The 21,792-nt window shown below is 35.0% G+C and overlaps 2 protein-coding genes across 3 annotated transcripts in view; one reads left to right on the forward strand and one right to left on the reverse strand.

The window, feature by feature from the left end:
• LOC123564181 (phosphatidate cytidylyltransferase, photoreceptor-specific-like) overlaps positions 1-5,300 on the reverse strand; it is a 54,211-nt gene extending 48,911 nt beyond the window's left edge. The window contains exon 1 of one of the 2 annotated variants that reach the window (XM_045357554.2): positions 5,168-5,300. In XM_045357554.2, coding sequence (XP_045213489.1) covers positions 5,168-5,221 — 54 coding nt within the window. In that variant the 5' untranslated portion in view covers positions 5,222-5,300. Of the gene's footprint in view, positions 1-3,467; positions 3,587-5,167 lie in introns of those variants that run through there. The other variant, XM_053536830.1, reaches the window with a different exon arrangement.
• The window catches only part of LOC123564182 (calcium uniporter protein, mitochondrial-like), a 65,441-nt gene continuing 48,946 nt past the window's right edge, over positions 5,298-21,792 (forward strand). Inside the window, exon 1 of the mRNA XM_045357555.2 lies at positions 5,298-5,423. Within this exon, the coding sequence (XP_045213490.1) occupies positions 5,331-5,423 (93 nt within the window). The 5' untranslated portion in view covers positions 5,298-5,330. The remainder of the gene's footprint in view (positions 5,424-21,792) is intronic.

Genomic DNA, 21,792 nt, shown 5'->3' on the forward strand with positions numbered 1-21,792 from the left:
TGATAATGCATTTATTGTTAAGATTTGCAGCGTAAAAAGTATGTCTTTCCTTATCTGCCGAAGTTAAATGTTAAAACAAAAAACAACTGAACTGCAAATTAGTCACTGAATTTACAAGTGATTGGGCTATCCTATCAGTGGATGATGGATTTCCTGGCATCTGGCGAAATTGCATTGCAAATTGACAGACACTATAATGTACAGATCATGGGTACCTAATGTACGGGTGAGGTGAGTGCAGTGTTTTCCATATACAAAATGTACATAATGATTTCTGTTATACACTACTTGAGAGAAACAGCTTTCTTATTCTTATGTATGGACATAGAATCCAAGGAGAAACCCTGTGTTTATGTGGCAAAGGCACTGGCTGCCTACTAGTAGGATAAAAACTTAGCAAACACATTAGTTCTATACACTTGAAATACCAGCTTTTCTTGTATCCGCCTGTTGCCCCTTCTCTCAATGTTTGTAAATATTACAATGTAGCGCGTCCCAGTAAACATTAAGATATATTGGAGCAGGGTTCCCGCTGTCGGTCGCCAATGGCGCCAAATGCGACAAAATGTAAATTCTGGCGCTAAAAATCTTCAATTGGCGAATTTTCTTTCTCAATGACGCAATAACGGATCATCCGATATATAACACTACATGAAGACAATACACAACGTGTCAATATCGATTTACACCTCGGGGCATAATTTAAAACTTCGCCGAGTCACTAGAGCGTTCCTCCACGCAAGAACGATTATTAGTCAATCTGATTCGCCAAATTTAGCCCCGCCTACTTACACGAAAGCAAATGAAACTAAGCTGCGTGCTTCGTCTAATGCACCACCTTTTTTATGATGCAAAAAACGCGAGATAAATTTACATGTTATTTTAATGACAATCCGATTCGCAGAAGTAATTGAGACCGAGAAAATGCCGGAAATAATGACACGTCAAAGCGCTATCAAAAGATACATTTTTGCACAAGCATTGTTAAATAAATCTATGCGTTTGTAAATTTCAGTCGCGGTCGTATAATTTCAATCGGAGAATTTTTGAGATACAAATGAACTAAAGCAGTTCTTTTACCTGCCCAGCGTAAAGCATTGATACACTGGAGATAATTTTTAAAAGCTCAACCCCAGAGCTTCAAAACAAAGTGCTAATAATACCTGTAGGTGGTATTTTCTCTATACATTAGTATGTATGACAGGTAATAGAAATTTAGTTATATATATAATGAAACTTAAGCATTTTAAAAAGCTTTTCAAAAGTTATAAAATAATATAAAACAACACTGTTTTTGATAAATGACCTAAATTAATTTTGAAATAAAAAGTTAAAAGAATAAAGAGATAAATGTTCATGATTTAAAAACATCTATTTAGTGAAAATGACCATTAAAGGGAGATAATTAAAAATGGCAAACTATATAAAGGGATAATTTTATAGATTGAGCAATTACTTTGTTTAGAAAATGTTCTTGAAAATGGTTGAGAAGATTAAAAACTATTTTTGATTTAATGTGATATTAGGATAGACTGGTTACTGTAAAGAATCAAATGAAAAAGAGATTGAAAAAGAAAATGGTATGTCGCCCATCACAGACTATTGGCTCCAACTTGAGAGCCACTGGCGCAAACTTTTCCTGATTGGAGAATTTGTTGGCGCAAAGTGAAATTGACCCAGAGGAAACCCTGTTGGAGTCAGGTGTTGAGTGGCTGCCATGCATTTTTGTCAGTTTGTCATTAAACCTTCAATATTTAAGGATCTTTAAATTTGTTCTTTTATGTATTTCCAAGCCTTTTTGATATGTTTTGGCAGTGGTTGTTGATTCTTGTGACAAGGTTTTTTATTTTTTTCTTCGAATCGCTCCTCGCCCACACCAAAAATAGGTGAAATTCAAAGAAAAATATTTTTATTTTTATTTCGCTCGCCCCGCTCCTAAATTTTTTTGAAAAAATCCAATGACCAAGAAATTAATTTGGTGTGGCCTTACTGACATATCTGAATCATGAAAATATATCAAAATATGTTTACCATGTATTGTAATAGAGATAAAAACATTTTTTGATAATTCATGTTGATATAAACCAGTACGATATCATCTACATCTGAGCAGGTTATTTTGCCTGGTGAACATCTATAGTAAAAATGCGTGATTGTCTTCAGTAGCTCTAAATTAGAGCTTTGCCAGTAAAAACTTTATAAAACTATAATAAAAAAGTCGAAGTTAAAAAGGGGCACAACTCTGTCAAAATTTAAATCAGAGTTATGGGGATTGTTTCTCCTGGTGTAGACTTATATAGTAAAAAACTATTCTAAGTTTCAAGATCAATAGCTTTGATATTAACAAAGGTATTTGACTTTATTAAAAACTTTAACCAACGGCGATGCCAGGGCAAGTGCAATAACTCTACTTTTTCTTCGAAAAGTTGAGCTAAAAATGAAGAAACACTTACTAAAACGAGATTAGATTCTACCTGAACTGATAGTAATTCATACAGTGTCAGTGAAGACAAAAGAAAAGACAAGAGACCAAAAATGATGACCGAGTAAACAAACTCATCCAAGACTAATCCAACTAACTGTACGCGAGTTGCGATATTGTGATAATTTTTGCACAGGTCAATGTCCCTCCTCCACGTACAACATAGGAAGAACCTTTTCTGTGGTGAACCTTCCGCAACAATTGTAAGCAGTGATTTTTAAATCACATTTTAACTATTAAAAAACAAAAATATTAGTGAAATTTTAAGATACCTGGAAAGAATATCCATTTTTTCCTTCCATTCAACTGACGTTTATGTGAATAAACGGCAAAACACAAGTTTGTCACTGTTTTAAACAATGCACATTAAAGTTCACACACATTTTACATGGCTCCGATTCGTGTCATGTGATCGATACCGACCAGCCACACTGTCAGTTGTACTGAGTGTAATGGCGGACATGTAAATACAGCGAGGCAGCCAAATGAAACAAAGTCTACACCAGGAAATATATAGTGTGTACGCTTTATTGAAGTGTTTTACTGTTATGTTAGCCTTACTCATTTGACTTATCGAGATGAATTATTTTATAGTTGTCATCCCTCTAAGCCTTACCCGTATCTGCATTTTACTGTTAGGAAAACGAAGACATTAAAAAATCAAAAGAAATCACAATATACTAGTCAAACTTACTTGCTTTAATAAATTAAACATTAACATTCGTGTAGAAACTTCAAATGGGTTAAATTTAATCCATATTTTTAAATCAGACACTTAAATCTTTGAAAATATGATGTGACAAGTGCGAGGAGATAATTATCTACCGGTCCCTGACACCGGTTCAATAAACAGCAAGCAAACTGCTGATGACACTAAATTGCAGAAACAAAAAGCAAAATATACATTCATAAAATGTCAGCAAGGCAAGTTTATGCTTTAATGTCAACATAAATTCATTATAAGAGATGTAATCATTACAAATACCTTGTACATTTCCGGTAACCAGACTCCTAACCTGCTTTCTAGCCGTCCGGTTACTGTACGGCTAGCAAATCCTAAGGGGATTTTCTAGCCGTTCAGTAATTGAGTTCTTAATGAATAAGTAATGACTTTATATAGTTTTAACTGTTATTGACTTAAGATATCAATATTTATCTGTAAACAAAATATTGTGTGAATACATACCAAAGTATATTTTTCTTCGTCTCGAATAGATTACTGATTTTTCATTTGATAAAACGAATGTGTTAATATTCTATTTTTAGAAATGATAACACACTGATCGCCAAACTTCCATGTTATTTTGTAATAAGAGATTTTTTTCTAACGACTTAAACTTTAATTGTTAAAACACAAATTTGTAGATATTTTTTTGATGAATGGAAAGCTTGTAAAACAAGCAATTCATTGATTAATTTTGACCGTTATTTTGAAATAAAATGGATTAATTAATAACGCTTAACTACTGTTTTTCTAAAAGTTTTGAACATCACACTGCCGCTATTGAAATTAAATGTCATTTAATAAACAGTTATTCATTAAAAAATATTTGAATACTAATATATGAAAATTGTAAGTATTTCAAAACTGTTTTAATTTTGAAAATCCAGTGAAAATGTTGTTAAAAGTTAAAAATTCTGATCCAGTAAAGATATTGTTTTGCAACAGATTTTAAAGAGTGACGTCACGGCGATCTTGCCATTATTTTTCGTTTTATTGGCTGAATAATGCAGTGATATATTCGAGACGATAAAGAGTAAATCTTTAGTATGTTCACACAAAATTTTGTTAGCAGAGAAGTATCGATACCTTCTGTAAATAACAGGTATAATTACGTATTCATTAGAAAATCTATTACCGGATGGCTAGACGTAGGCTAGGCGTCTGGTTACCGGACGGCTAGACACTTCCTTTGACTTAAGGAGAGGAATTCTGCCCTATTGATCAGGGGGGCTGACGAGATTAACTGATATAAAGACAGTGTACAATATTAGCGATCGTTTTTGCCAGAAGATAAGGATTTAGTCAAGTCCTTACTTTCTCACAATGGAAATACTATTCTACGACCTCAGCAACAATTTTTTTGCAAAAATAATCTGTTTACCTTGAAAAATGTGAATAATTTCACACCTTCGGTATCGAGCCACGGAAGCGGCAGTGTAGAATAAAAGATAAAATTTCAAAAATAAAGTAAACTTTTTGGATATTTTTGCTACATCTTAAATACAACAATGTTTAATGATAATCTGCAACTTTTTTATTCATTTTCTTTGTTTAAAACTTGAAAAATGGATAATCTAAACACTACCGCCTCATAGCGTAATGGCCGATACCCCCTCACCATAAAACCGGGAACGGGCGTTTATTTGTGGCTAATACCAGAAAACAGGATTTATCCTATCATGTTGATATCGAGAATCACGAAAATATTTCAGAGTCAGTTCTGACATCAAATTATTTCGACTAATCCAAGACCACTGAGGCAGAAAAATGAACCAATGCAAATGAGGCTGAAAAAGTCACTTGCATCGGTTGCATCAATAGTCGCCACGGCCACGGTATGTACATTTTAGATTTGACAGGTGTCCCTTCCCCACCCACTTTCGTTTTGCTTAATATTCAGGTAATTCGGCCTGTTATTACATGAATACCAGACTGCAGATCTTGTAAATTTCTGGACAAACCTTTAATTCATTTTCAGATTTATCAGGTACGTTTCTCTGACGGACTTCAGACATCTGTACTGCCTGTAATTTGTAAATTTATTTTGTGTTTATGTTGATTAGTTGCAAGTGACTTTGGTCTCGTCGCGTCTCGTTTTCAGCGAGAAAACAAAATCCTTGGAAAATGGCGACCAGTGGAGTTTCGTGGGTTGTCAGGCAGACTTTTAACAAGTTTGCACATCCGCAAAGGTCACATTTCCTTGTAAAGAATGTTCAGGTATGCAAACTCTGTTTATTTTACCATTAATCATAAATTTTAGAAAACAGAAAAGCAGTATGTCCGATTTATTTCCTGTTTAAAAGTTTGGAAGAAGTTATTTCTTGTGAAAATCATAGCGTGTTGTTTTTACGGTATTGTAACAGGAGCATTAGATAGAGTTATGTTAGGAAAATCATAAAAATAGTATTCCATATATATGTCATAAATTGCATAAAAACCTAAAATTTATCCTAGGTAAGCTATTTATCCAGGGTTGCTCCAGGACATTTCAGACAAGCTCAGCGTTGTTTTTTTTGTTGTTTTTTTTTTAAAAAGATTTCAGGGCCCGTAAGGAGCGTCATGACCACAAAAATTTGGGGAAAATATGCACTAAAAAGGAAATGATTTACTGGCCTCTTAACTCATACCGTCATGGCGATAGATTTCATTAGGACTGAGGTTTCGAGAGATATTGCCCCACTGATCTTTTTTTGAATGTATATTTTGTGTTTTGTTTCTGCAGTTTATTGCCATTGACGGTCCGCTGTGTATAAAATCTGATGCCTGGGTAGATATCTCCTCGCACCTGTTCACAGATTTAAAGTCACTTATGTAAAATTATATATTATATTCAACTCATTTGAAGTTTCTACTTGAATATTAGTGTTTTAAGTTATTGGAGCAAGTAAGTCTGACCTGTATTTTATGACATTTTTGGATTTTTGAATTTCTTCATTTTCCTAACAGTAAAATGCAAATACCGGTAAGGATTGAAGGGATATAAACCATAAAATATCAGATCATAAAATAAGCTATTCCATTCATCTGAAGGAGTAAGGCTAATCCTGGGTATACTGATTACCATGAGTCCACAGGCACGGTACAAGGGCTGTTCAAAAATAACATATACTTTTACCAGTATCCGACAAATCAATTGCCCAGAGCCCGCAGGCTACCAGAAATTTTCATCGGGGTACCAAAAAATCCAGACGTAAGCCTGTCGGGCAACCATAAATTTAAAGCATCAGTAGCCCGGTCATTGCATGTTTTACAGAATCAACATCTGTAGTTTACTCGATTATAGCTTGCAAATGGCTATTTTGACACTGCTTTTGTGATTCCCCCGCCTAGATCAGGTTTAATAATGCGAAAAACATTGCCACGAAATAGATAACTGATGTATATTTTTCATGTAATACCTGGCATTGCCTTTTAATTCAGTCCGTGAAACATGATTTTCATCTTTATTGACGATAACGGGTAAATATCTCGCCTAGATTTGTTTTTATTTACTTCAGTCAACGATGGCATATGTCATCAGGTATAAAGGCGGAGCTTAAATAATTTTGCCGATAAAATATGTCACACATTCTACACCCAAAGCTGTCATTAGTTTATCGAGGCAAAGATCGAGAGGCACGTGGCAGTGTTTGAATACACTATTGGTTTATTACATGTCGCTCGGCAATTAAGGGATGGTGGGAATAGTAAATGATGTTGAATTGAACATTCGGAGAGTTCTTTAGACAAATTAATACAAACAGAATTGTGGTCGGCGGGTTTAACATTTTAGGCCCGATAAAAAAAATGCAGTTTGAATCGGCCCAAATGCCATTTGAACCATCCATTTTGGCTGGCAGCCGGTTCTTACTGACAACCTGTATTATACTAGGTATAGAGTGTAGATCTTCATATTGACAGAAACTTGTAAGCAGTTGTATTCTTAAAATATTTAAGTGAAATGTTTCTTTTATCTGATGTTGCATTATCTTCAACTTGTACATCTATAGTATGAATCAGGGGTGTGGAAATCCCAATATTTTTCGCTTGTCCACGGGCAAATGAGACTTAAAAATCTACTTGTCCGCAGTCAAAACTTACTTGCCTGGATTTTCAACACTTTAGCATGCAAATAATTCTTTATTTTGGACAATAATCTACAAGTAGTAACAAAAGTGAACATAACAAAGTGTAATACTGTAGCTGTTTCAAAAAATAAGCTTTCGACTCTTTAGCTTGTGTTCGTCCACGAGGTCGTCGAACATTCAACAGAAATACCTAAAGACTGCTCATCATGCCATGTGAACCCATGTGAGAAAGCATGACACTTTCTGACTGTTAGAAATACAAACATGAAACTTCCTGACTCGTGCTAGTGAGCTCTTTGTGCTTTGACTGTTTACTTCAATTTTTGTTGGCAAACGAAGTTGTAACCGTTGAACGAATTTGTCCAAAACATTTGTGATAATTGTTTACATTTCCGGTTTCTATTTGACGAGTTACCATGTGCAAAAAACACACGAGATCGTGACAGGGAACCATTCAGAATGCAGAGAAAGAGCTGCTTAATTTAGACACAGTATGGTTTTCCCAAAACTGGAGAAATCGAGAGGCCCTACTTGGCGGGTGAAACATCCGTTTCGTACATCAAATTCTTTTATAAACTCCATAAACTTGAAGTACTGTTCAGCGTTCCTAAATTGTTCTTTCCTTTTTTCATTTCAAACCAGAAAATTTGTGCTTGTCCATGGACAAACGGAATGCGAAAACTCACTTGTCCGCCATCAAAAAGTCCCGAGTCCGACAAGTCGGACATAAGAATTCCACACCCCTGTAAAGAGAATGAAATATTGACCATTTTTTTCTGTTTTCCAACATTATTAACCAAGGGGTCTATAACAATATTTGGACAATGTCATCATCAAAATAAACATTTATTGTCATTCATATATATGTAGATGATAGGAATGTGTCTGCGGAACTGGAAACAAACACACAGGTTTATTTTGATGTTTTTAAATTTATTAACCAAACATTGTTACAGACCCCTTTGACTCTCGCATCTCAGTAAGTCGGGTTCGAATAGAGCAAGTTTATACTTTCAGGGTTTAAATTTCTGGGCAACTACAAAAAAATGCTGGGCTAACAGAAAAATATTCTTATTATTGAAGGTTTAATGACAGACTGCCCCAAAAATACATGGCAGCCACTCAACACCTGACTCCAATATATATTTTTATGTTTCAGCAGGCAGATACAAAAAAATCTGGCAACCATATTTCTAAGCATTTCATCCTTCTATCAGGCCTGCTTCTATAGCAGAGACTGATATTCGGCCACTTTCAGAACAATGTTCTTTTTCCCCAATTTTATGACAGAGAAATTTATTGTATGAGTAGTGCATGAAAGGTTCAAGAAAATAACATAATGATTGTTCCTTTAACCTTTTATCATGGACAATTCAAGTACTCTGTGTGATTCTTTAGAAGTTCATGAACTGTTCATGAACACTTTTAAGGACAGTTCATGTCCAAAAATTCATGAACACAAATCAAGAACTGTTGAAGGTTAGTTCATGAACACTTCTTTAATGGTTTGAAGTGTTCATGATTTCAAGGACTGCATTTCACAGGGGTTGGTGTCAGGTTTAAACAGCTTTGTTTACTTTGCATAATTCAAAACAGTTGCTTAATGGCTTTTAGTGTTATATCATCTTTTATCATAATCAGAACTTAATTGTTTCTTACTTGATAAGCAGTTTATCACTGAAATGTGCAAATAAGCCTGTCAGAGAAATAGATTAATTCAGACATTTCTCAAAGAAATTGAAAACAAACCGGTGTTAGGAGGTGTGTAAAATATTTGATTTCTCCTTGGATCAAAATTGACAAAACATGTGTTCACATTTAGGCCTATAATGGGGAAATAATATACAGTCAGTACTGCTCAAAGATAACTGTATTATTTAGCTTATACTAATTTGTTTTAGCTCAATTGTAATGAAAGCTTCAAGCTTATTGTAACCAATCTCAAGTTGGCTTCCTGGAAAATACTGTACTGGTGTCATATGAGAAGTCATGGTCGGGACCCCAGTGGGGCTGGAACCCACGACCCCTGGATTGAGCGGCCGACACCTTATCCACTAGCCCACCGCCTTCCATTCAAGTTTTTGGTATATTAATAACATATATGAAATATAAACAAGCAAAATATGAATGTCTTTTCAGCTGTGTGTGAACAGTGCCACATACTGTCACGATCTATAAGGTTAATCAATGTTATTCAATGATATTTTTAAGTTTGTGTCCTACTCCCTTACGGTTTGATGGTAGAGCTGCAAATCTTTTAAAGACCAGTATCCTCAAAAATGCATCATCTTATGATAAAGCAAAAATAAAAAATATAAAGCACAAGACATGGTGTATTAGTATTACTTACAAATTGAATGAGGTACATTAGGAAGAGAGGGGGCCAAGAACACTACCCTACAGGTGGGACATTTGTCATATCTTCATTTTGGGTATGGATGTATTCTTGTTTTCCTGTATGGAAAGGTCTATAATTATTTGTTTGCATACCAAGTTATTTTTCAAACATTTGAATTAAGTTAAGCTCGTAACTTGTGAGAATTGTGGTAAAAAAAGTGATAAATTATGTGATTTCTGCTGGTAGTACAGACAGTAATTTCCTAACTATTCTGTTATTGGTTAGAGGTTTAAACTCACACTTGCTGACTGATGGTTTGTTGTAATCATTGAGAGTATGAATTTGACTGAATAACAATATTGCCTACCTGGTATATACAGTTCACAGTTATATAGTCCAGTGATTAGCAGCAACAGGCAGGGATCATTATATACTGTTCTACCCCTGCTGGTAGATAATTGCCAGACTGTGTTCAGAACACATAGAAATTGTCAGATTCACAGGCTAGATGCTGAAGTCTTGGCAGGATTTCTGGCAGAATCAATCATTATAACAAAATAATAGCTACTTCTCTCCATTTCTTTACTACAAATTGAATTGTTTTCTTAGCATGATATATCATCTTCTGCACTAGCAGCATTACTCCCACTTTCTTGGACTTGTCTGTAGTACATGTACTCAACGCTTCCTTTTTAGTTTTTTTTATGTTGTTTTGTTTTGTTCTTGAATAATAAGGAAAACTTGTTAAAAGTTACAGAGGTAATATAATATACATTCATGATGCAGATTGTATAATATTGTAAACTATAATTTACCCATTATTATGCTTTTGATGTATTAGCTGCTGGTAAGTAGGTTATCAGGGTTTTTTCTGCCAGTCTCACTGGCCAAGATCAACCCCATTCCCTTATGCACTTAGTATTGTTATTTTCATGGCCCATTTTGAAATACAGTTAAAAAAGTTGTAACTTATGAAAACATTTTACTGCAAAAGTCTGCTCAAATAACCACATACATTTAAGAAAAAAGAAATTACAAAAAATTCAATACATGAGGTATCTTACCGTAAACATCCCTGTTACCATGGTCACATATAGCTTAAAAAAAAAGATATGTAAAGCGTTTGATAATCTGCACATAGATTAACCCACTATAGCTCATAAAGAAATTGGCACTGGTCATTAAAAAAGTTATTCCATGGAAACCTTTAGGTGGGGGGGGGGGGGGGAAGCAGATTTCTTTTCATACTAAAATTGTAAGAATTGTTAAATGTTTTAGATGGTGCGGATCCTAAGTCAACCTCAGATATTTGTACAATGGTAAGTTTGTGTTCTATTCCTGTCCCTGCTAAACTGCTATTATAAATTATAAATATAAGTTTATTAGATCTGAAAATACCCTGGCCTGGTCAAGGACTGCACCCTTAATTTATTTTGAAAATATTCCTGTGATCTGTATCACAATACACCAGTCCCAGTGTGACAGCCTTAGGTCTAATATTTCTAGACAAGAACAAACTTGACCAAAGTTTCTTTGAAGGGAAAGGAAACTAGATTTTATGCATGGAAACAACAGTTTATTCAGCTTAACCTATCATGGGATTAGGTATTTCTACTTTATGAACTATTGAAAGGTTCTCGTCTTTTAGTCTGAAATTCTCTCAGATCTCTCATTTACTAAATTAAAGTTTCATTTAGGGATTCTCTCTTTTTCTATCGTATGTCCCAGATATCAGAAAGCAATAGACATTTCCCAGTGTGCTGAACATGAAACACTAACACTCTATGACAAGTCTTTGTACAGAATTATAGCCTTTGACAGATAGTTCAGTGCAAAATCTGAGTTAATGAATAAAATAATTGTTGCCTTGGAAATTCGTGATCTAATTGCATTGACAATCACAGCAGCTATCAGAATAAAAGCAGAAAGTTAAGTCTCTGTCTTATTTAAATCAATACAATACAGGGTAGAACTCGGCATGATCACATGGGTCTGTCATCAAAGTACAATTACGTTGCTTTTTCAATGTAACCAATAACATTACATTTACTTTGTCAAAGTAATTATGATTACTATTACTTCTGTCAAACTCGTATGTGCAGAATTATTTACTGAAATAAATGAATAATAGAAAGAACAAACAAAATAGTGTAAATACATTGATATACAAACAAAGCTGATTTTTATGTAATAGAATAGAGTTTATGAAGTGAATTCTTCTTGAAAAAGAAACCGATAGGTAGAATTCTCTTCATGGACTGTATCTGACATAGTGTGAAATCTACGTTTGACCAATCAGAGTTGCAGAGTCAGTCGTGTCGGATTCCTGCCTACCTTTGACTAACAAAAATGTGTCGGCTTCCTTTGAAATACGATGAAGGGGTGGTCATTCGAACGCATGTGCATTCAGTCGACAAGGTGTAGAGCTGTTCTTAATTATTGCCACAGTCACATTGGTCTTAAGGAATAAGAAGCCACATTTTTAGCTCATCTGATTTTTTAAAAAAAAATGATGAGTTATTGTCATCTCTTGATCGGTGTTGGCATTGGCGTTGCCTGGTTAAGTAACTATCAAAGCTATTGCTTTGAAACTTGCAGCACTTGTTCACCATCATAAGCTGACCCTGTACAGCAAGAAACATAACTCCATCCTGCTTTTTGCAAGAATTATGGCCACTTTTGGAATTAGAAGATCAGATTTCTTGGTTAAGTTTTGTGTTTAGGTCAATTTTTCTCCTAAACTATCGAAGCTATTGCTTTGAAACTTGCAACAGTTGTTTACCATCATAAGCTGACTCAGTACAGCAAGAAACATAACTCCATCATGCTTTTTGCAAGAATTATGGCCCGTTTTGGACTTAGAAAATCATGGGTAGGACAATATTTCTATTATACAGAGACAAAAAAATCAGATTAGCATCTGTACCTGCAAGGCGGTGCTCTTGTTTTAAAAACAACTCACTCTGATTGGTCAAAAATGTAGGTTGCACACTATAATAAGAATAAAAAAAAAATTGCAGGTCTTTGACACAGACATAGATGGAGAAATGTTTCTACATATTATCACCATGTCCAATTTTAAGCAACTTAGTACATAACTCCATCAAGGATTTTGGCAGAATTATGGTCCCTTTTAACTTAAACATCTTTATTAAGTTTTTACCAATTCATATTTTGTGTAAACTGTTTGATATAATTATGGTTTTGAAACTATTATCACTTGTTTATTATAACAGTCTCTATCTGTAGGCAAAAGTACTTAACTCCTGTCAACTATTTTGGCTGAATTATGGCCCTTTTTGTACTTGGAAATTGGTACAATTTTCGTAGAATTCCATGTTTTATCAGAACTGTTTGACATATGGCTTTGAAACTTTGAGCACTTGCTTATCATCATGATTGCCATCTGTAGGCAAGAGTACATAACTCTGTTAACTATTTTGGCTGATTTATGGCCCTTTTTGAACCTGGAAATTTGTAAGTCTGGTTTAAATATTTAGTTATCAAATTAGCATGGTCAGTGTTTGATTTCAACAGCAGTTAAAATATTTTTACTATGGTAAAATAATTAACTTTGTGGGGACAGGTAGTCTGCAGTGGTCAGTCAATGGAGAGTGGTTGAAATTGGTGACCACTCAATACTTCTATCATGCTAGTGTTTTGAATGTCTTTTTACTCTTTTGGCCCTTGCATATGATTTCTTCTTATATTATGAACATATATTATGACATCTTGTTTTAGTTAATGCATGTCCAGAAGAAATATAAGAGAGTAGCACCTTACAGCTTGAAATGCTTAGCAATGTATAGATCTTCTAAATAAGACACTTGGAACTATAATTCTACATTTGAGCTGTGCCATGAGAAAACCAACATAGTGGGTTTGTGACCAGCATGGATCCAGACCGGCCTGTGCATCCGCGCAGTCTGGTCAGGATCCATGCTGTTTGCTAACAGGTTCTCTAATTGCAATAGGCTTTGAAAGTGAACAGCATGGATCCTGACCAGACTGCACGGATGCGCAGGCTGGTCTGGATCCATGCTGGTCGCAAACCCACTATGTTGATTTTCTCATGGCGCGGCTCATTTGTTTCTTCCGAACAAAATATTAATTGCTATATCTGTTAGAAGCAACTGGTTGTATATTGATCTGTCAAGATTTAGTGAATATGCTCTTTTTAATAGGGTGATTAGTTTGCAGGGAATCTGGTTTATTGGTTTCTTCAGCATTAATTCTAGATCTTACTGGCATGCATTATATATTGGTTGCATTCTTGAACTATTGACGTATGTAGTAGTCCTTTTACATTTTTTTTACTATGTATAATAATGTTTGAGAATTTGAGTATGATTGTGTTAGTTATTGTGTTTAAAAAATCTACATTTTTATATCCCAGGAACAAAGTATATACGGGTTATATTGGAGTCATGTGTGTTGGTCAATCTGTCTGTCTGTCTGTCTACAATTCGTGTCTACTGGATATCTCATAACTGCTGGAAAGATTTTCATAAAACTTGCATCATATTAACCTTATCAAGAGGATATGCAGAGGGCACAACCTAATGTCACTAGGTCCAAGGTCAAGGTCATGCTTGGAGTTAGCAGCGGTATAGGTTAACTTTGTGTCATATTGCCTAAATTCATGAGATTTTTTTTTCATAAAATTAATGTCATTTGTTTACTGCACTAAGATGACATGCAGAGTGCACAACCAAGATTTCTAGGTTCAAGGTCAAGGTCATACTTTGAGGTCAAAAGTCAAATAGCTTAACTTCGTGTTAGCGCTATCTTCTATATGATTATCATAAAAACTAGTATAAAGTATTAAATACTTCATCAAGATGATGCACACAAGCAAGCAAACGAGGTCACTAGGTCAGTCTCCCAGGAACCTTTGAAAAAAGCTGGCACAAATGTTCACTGAGTGCTGTAAGATGACACAGACACTTGGGGTTCGGACCCCCGTCCATCCCGCTCTCCGCTGCCCCTGGTTAAGTTTAGCCAATAATTTTTAGCATTTTACCATGTATTGAGCATAGGCGAAGATCATAAAACGCATTTTGTAACATTTCAGTGTGTTTTTAAAAAATGTATCTTTTACCATCAATGCTCTCAATACCTGGAGATTTGAAACATCGCACGGACACTATGGAAACTATAGCCAATTAAACTTTTAAATTAACCGCTACCAATGAATCACTGGTATCAATCGACATGTCTGTTACCATTCTGTCAAATGACACCGGTCTTGACAACTGTCATTTGTTTTCCGACAGGAAATCAATAAATATCATAAATCAGTCAGTCTAAATTTTTATGGAACACTTCCTTGCGAATTGATCCCTGCTTTGTACTGTGCATATCGTTGCCAGACTGTTACGATTACATTATACCGGATTATCGCTACAGCACGTGTTACTCGAGGTTTGTTTACATAGCGGAACTGTTTGTTTGCACCTTGGACAGATATTTTTATCGAAGCGTATAATTTTGGTACCCGATTTATGACATGCGCTACACAAAGGGTCCAGCACAAGCAAGTGTTCCCATTGTTCGTGCGATGTTTCAAATCTTGTGGTATTGAGAGCATTGATGGTAAAAAATACATTTTTTAAAACACGCTGAAATGTTATAAAATGCGTTTTATAATCGTCGCCTATGCTCAATACATGGTAAAATGCTAAAAATTATTGGCTAAAATTAACCAGGGGCGGAGGAGAGTGGGGTGGATGGGGGTCCGAACCCCAAGTGTCTGTGTAAGATGATAGATCCTCTGCTTGTAGTAAGAAAACAGTTAACATAATAAAGCTTTCATATTAATATCTTAATATTCAATTGTCCAATTTTTTAAATGTCAAGAAATTATCAAACTGAAAAATGACCATTTGAAGGACCATCCATCTGTCTGAGTACTTTTTAGCTCACCTGAGCAATGCTCAGGTGAGATTTTCTGATCGCTCGATGTCCGTCGTCCGTCGTCTGTCGTCTGGCGTCTGGCGTCTGTCGTCCGTCGTCTGTCAACATTTAGCTTGTGTATGCGATAGAGGCTGTATTTTTCAATTAATCTTCATGAATATTGGTCAGAATGATAACCTTGATGAAATCTAGGCCGAGTTCGAAAATGGGTCATCTCGGGTCAAAAACTAGGTCACTAGGTCAAATCAAAGAAAAACCTTGTGAATGCGATAGAGACTGTATTTTTCATTTCTTCTTCATGAATATTGGTCAGAATGATAACTTTGATGAAATCTAGGCCGAGTTCGAAATGGGTCATCTCGGGTCAAAAAACTAGGTCACTAGGTCAAATCAAGAAAAACCTTGTGTATGCGATAGAGGTGGTATTTTTCAATTAATCTTCATGAATATTGGTCAGAATGATAACCTTGATAAAATCTAAGCCGAGTTCGAAAATGGGTCATCTCGGGTCAAAAACTAGGTCACTAGGTCAAATCAAAGAAAAACCTTGTGTATGCAATAGAGGCTGTATTTTTCAATTTTTCTTCATGAATATTGGTCAGAATGATAACTTTGATGAAATCTAGGCCGAGTTCGAAAATGGGTCATCTCAGGTCAAAAACTAGGTCACTAGGTCAAATCAAAGAAAAACCTTGTGTATGCGATAGAGGCTGTATTTTTCAATTGATCTTCATGAATTTTGGTCAGAATGATTGCCTTGATGAAATCTAGGTCGAGTTCGAAAATGGGTCATCTCGGGTCAAAAACTAGGTCACTAGGTCAAATCAAAGAAAACCTTGTGTATGCGATAGAGGCAGTATTTTCAGTTGATCTTCATGAATTTTGGTCAGAATGATAACCTTGATGAAATCTAGGCCGAGTTCGAAAATGGGTCATCTGGGGTCAAAAACTAGGTCACTAGGTCATATCACGTAAAACCTTGTGTATGCGATAGAGGCTGTATTTTTCAATTGATCTTCATGAATTTTGGTCAGAATGATTACCTTGATGAAATTTAGACCAAGTTCGAAAATGGGTCATCTGGGGTCAAAAACTAGGTCACTAGGTCAAATCAAAGAAAAAACCTTGTGTATGCGATAGAGGCTGTATTTTTCAACTGATCTTCATGAAATTTAGCCAGAATGATTACCTTGATAAAATCTAGGCTGATTTCGAAATGGGTCATCTGGGGTCAAAAACTAGGTCACTAGGTCAAATCAAAGAAAAACCTTGTGTATGCAATAGAGGCTGTATTTTTCAACTGATCTTCATGAAATTTAGCCAGAATGATTACCTTGATAAAATCTAGGCTGATTTCGAAAATGGGTCATCTGGGGTCAAAAACTAGGTCACTAGGTCAAATCGAAGAAAAACATTGTGTATGCAATAGAGGATGTATTTTTAGCTCGACTATTCGAAGAATAGTCTAGCTATTCTACTCACCCTGGCGTCGGCGTCGGCGTCACACCTTGGTTAAGTTTTTGCATGCAAGTACATACAGCTATCATTTAAAGGCATATAGCTTTGAAACTTATTTATTCTTTTTCTAGGTCAATTACCAACCTCACTGGGTCAAGTTCCATAACTCTAACATGTATTTTGAGCAAATTATGCCCCCTTTTGGACTTAGAAAATTCTGGTTAAAGTTTTACATGCAAGTTACTATCTCCAAAACTAATGCAGATATTGAATGAAACTTCACATGTGTCTTCGGGGTTATAAAACTAGTTGATAGCACCAAGTCCCATAACTCTGACCTTCATTTTGGCCAAATTATGCCCCTTTTGGACTTAGAAAATTCTGGTTAAAGTTTTGCGTGCAAGTACATACAGCTATTACTAAAAGGCATATAGATTTGAAACTTATTTTTCTTTTTCTAGATCAATTACCTACCTCACTGGGTCAAGTCCCATAACTCTGGCATGTATTTTGGCCAAATTATGCCCCTTTTGGACTTAGAAAATTCTGGTTAAAGTTTTGCGTGCAAGTACATACAGCTATTACTAAAAAGGCATATAGATTTGGAACTTATTTATTCTTTTTCTAGATCAATTACCTACCTCACTGGGTCAAGTTCCATAACTCTTAACATGTATTTTGAGCAAATTATGCCCCCTTTTGGAATTAGAAAATTCTGGTTAAAGTTTTACATGCAACTTACTATCCCCAAAACTAATGCAGATATTGAATTGAAACTTAACATGTTTCTTCGGGGTTATAAAACTAGTTGATAGCATCAAGTCCCATAAACTCTGATATGTCCCTTTTGAACTTAAAACTCTTTTGATATTTAACATTTTGGGTAATAATTTCCAGCTTCTGTGACAATATTTCGAATAGTCGAGCTTGGCTGTCTTATGGACAGCTTTTGTTCAATTGATCTTCATGAAATTTGATCAGAGTGATTGCCTTGATGAAAACTAGGTCGGTTTTGAATATGGGTTATCTGAGGTCAAAAACTAGGTCACTAGGTCAAATTAAAGAAAAATCTTGTGTATACAATAGAGACTGTTTTTTTCAGTTGATATTTATGAAATTTGGTCAGGTTGATTGCCTTAATGAAATCTAGGTCGAATTTGAATATGGATCATCTGAGGTCAAAAACTAGGTCACTTGGTCAAATCAAAGAAAAAACTTCTGTATGTGATAGAGGCTGTATTTTTCAGTTGATCTTCATGAATTTTGGTCAGAATGATTGCCTTGATAAAATCTAGGTCGAGTTTGAACATGGGTCATCTAGGGTCAAAAACTAGGTCATATCTAAGAAAATGCTTGTTTTGTCGCAAGAAACCAATTTTTTGGTCCAATCTTAATGAAAATTGGTCAGAATATTTGTTTCCATGAAATCACTAGGTCAAACATGTTTTACACTGTTATGGAGTGTTTCTTAGGTGAGCGACCTAGGGCCATCTTGGCCCTCTTGTTATTGGCTTATCATACTGGGCAGTGATATAAATATTATGTCATGAATTTAATACAGTGAAATGTGTGATGAATTTCTTACAGTGCTATTATATATTTATGTGATGGCTTTCATGCAATACAATATGATATTATATGATAAATTTCATACAGCACAAAGATAAAATACATTTTTACACTGCATTTAGGTGCATAACATTACCACAGGCAGGGGTATTAGACATTTGGTTATCAAAAGATTGATTAATTAATACAAGCACCCATGATTAATTAATACAAGCACCCATTTTCATCCCAAAACATGCCAAAATGAAAATATAGATTCTAACAAGTTGTTTGAATATTCTTTAATTATATGACATAAAGAGATTTTTATTTCAGAATGAATTTTTCATATTGGCTTGATATGGGATGAAAACTGTTTTTGGCCAGGATTTCGAGGAAAAATCAAGCTTGTAGATTAGGGCTGTCTTAGGCAGATGTATGGGCGGGCAAGCGGATGGATGGGATTATGAGTCTCGCATTAACCTTTTTGTTCATTCATTTTTCTCAACAACTACTTATCCAAACTTCAAAAAACTTGGTCAGAATATTACCCTAGTTGGTCCAAAGTGAGAATGGGGTCACTGGGCCAAAGGTCAAGGCTTGCTTGACACTCAGCATTAAAAGGGAAACTGGTTTCTCTTCCCTCATACCCTCGTGGGCAGATGGATTCCATCAGGAATGAGGTGTTGAGAGTGATTAACCTTTAGTCTGCTGGCGGCAACTGGTTTTGCCTTTGTGACCAATGCAGACCAAGATCAGCCTGCACATCTATGCAGGCTGATCGTGGTATGCACTGTTCGCTATTCAGTCAGTAAATTTTCAGTGACACCCCTTTGAATGATAAGTGGTACTGCCAAAATTGAATGATGGACCAGTCCATTTTAGAAATTTAGCAGGGTAAAGGTTAATATAAGTTGTAGAACTTCCTTCACAATCGACCTAAAATAAATTATGCATAAACTATAAACTAAAGGTCAAGGTAACAGGGACCTGAACATTGAAAATGGTTTCCGCTCAATATCTGGACAAGTATTTCACCTAGGACCTTGAAACTTCATAGGTATGTTGGTCTTGAAGTGAACATGACCCCTATTGATTTCGGGGTCAAAGGTCAATGTCACAGGGATATAAACATTGAAAATGGTGTTTTTCTTACTTTGATATTTCATTTTCTACCTGTCCATTTCTTTTTTTCCTTTTTCCTTCAAGTTATTAATTTGGTGGTTATTTATTGTATGACTTTATTAGAACTTTAACTCATTATCACAAAATTTGGAAAACCCGGTCAAAACGCTGTCAGGCTTTAGCTGCTTGTTTTTTGTCTATCTGATCATGTATTTTCATTCTATATATAGGTAGGCTACTCCTGCCTGTGGACATTACATGCTGTGTTCAGTAAATTTATTCTGTGGGAAGAGATGATTTTCAGCTTGACTTGCTTCAAATTACAAGCATTGATTCCGAGCTTAGAATTTTGATGAAGACTAGGACTCTAATAGTTTTTGCATCACATAATGCTACTGGCTTGCATCATTCCTAAATCATTTATCAGAATTGATGGAAATTATTGTCACTTTTTTTGAAATGTCTGGCTATTTAATAATGTAATTCATCAAAGGAAGTGCTCTTAGAATACAATGAAAATAAGGAAATAAAACTTGTCAGACAAGTACAGACTTGGCTTGCAGAGATACACAGCCTGTACTTGTTATTTGTGAGAAATGGTGTGGTATTTTGGCCAAACGGGGAAGATCTTGATGTAAAGTCAGTCTTAGGAGAAAACTGCATTATTTGAAAGAAATTGCCTGAGGGGTAAGGGGCATAAATACAGGTCTTGCTATAGAAAGAAAAAAATCTGATGAAGATAATTGAGAAAAAATAACAAGCAGCACAATGCCATTTAGATTCATTGTACATCAGTAGGTGTTACTTTCATTCAAACAATATCATTGATATAAAAAATTTTGCATAAACATAATTTAGATCATAATTATGTTGACTTTCAATGAGTTAGCCTAAATATCCCTCTAGGCCTTTCATGATCCCTGCTAAATTTCTATAATGAACTTGACAGTCTTCCAATTTGGACAGTATCATGAGCTGTTAAAAGTGGTGCATACCAAAATACTGACTGAATAGTGAACAGTGCAGGTCATGATCAGACTGTACTGATGTGCAGCTGATCATGATCTGCACTGGTCGCAAAAGCAGAATTGCAATAGTGTTCCGCATGATAAGAGCTAGACATTATTGAAAACATACACTTGGAAACTACTATTGCAGCACAGGCAGTCTGCAAGCAAGCAGCATAGTGTCCTCATTAAAGACTGCTTGACAGTTGCCATAGTTCCAAAGCAGGTATTCTATTCAAATGGATAGACATTAAAGGCACTGACCTCCAGGTTTTGGCTAGAAAATTATCTTTCTTTCAAATTGAAGTTTGGTCATATTATGAACATAAGAACACAAGTTTTTGTTTCTATACTAATTTAAACATGCCAAATCAAGAAAAAAAGATGAGCACGTCGGGAATCGAACCCGGACCGCCGCGGCAGTAAAGAAGTTCTCCACTGTCATTACCAATACCGCTAAAGACGATTTAGTGTTCAGTGCACGTTAAATATAGATATTTATAATCGAGGCAATTTATCGTAAAAATTAGTAAAAAAACTAATTCTATGTGTTTAGAAAACATTTGTCTGTCAGAAACTAAGTTTCAAGGCTTTCAAAGGTGTAGGGGTGTAATAGCAAGTTTACAAAAGGCTTTGCTGGTATATTTTTAAAGATGACCGTGTTTTGCACTGTTTGAAATTTTAAACAACTTTTACATCCCTTTTTTTTAATTTTGTAAAAATTGTGGTTCCCCTTGCTCAAGTAGAGAAAATTTCAAGTGATTGCCGCTATATAAAATGTTTGCAGAAAAACCATTTTTACCATTAATTTTAATAAAAAAATTCATCAAATATTGTTTTAAAAACAATTATTAAACACAAAATAAAAAGGTGGATATCATTTTTATAGTGTTCCTCAAGTAACGGATTTAATGATACAAAAATTCTTATTTCAACGTTGAAAAAATAAGGTCGAATCCTTGTTTCTGTTTTGAATTTTGCTTATTCATTCAAAAATTACCTTGGGACGATGTAAAACCTACCTAATTTCTTCCATAATATGTATCTAAAAAATGGAAGAAAAACAGAGAACTTTTACCACATGTAACTCAATATTTTTACAGTTGTGTAAACTCTACCCCTTCTGT

The sequence above is a fragment of the Mercenaria mercenaria genome, chromosome 2 (genome assembly GCF_021730395.1).
Source record: "Mercenaria mercenaria strain notata chromosome 2, MADL_Memer_1, whole genome shotgun sequence".
In the NCBI taxonomy this organism is placed as follows: Eukaryota; Metazoa; Mollusca; class Bivalvia; order Venerida; family Veneridae; genus Mercenaria; species Mercenaria mercenaria.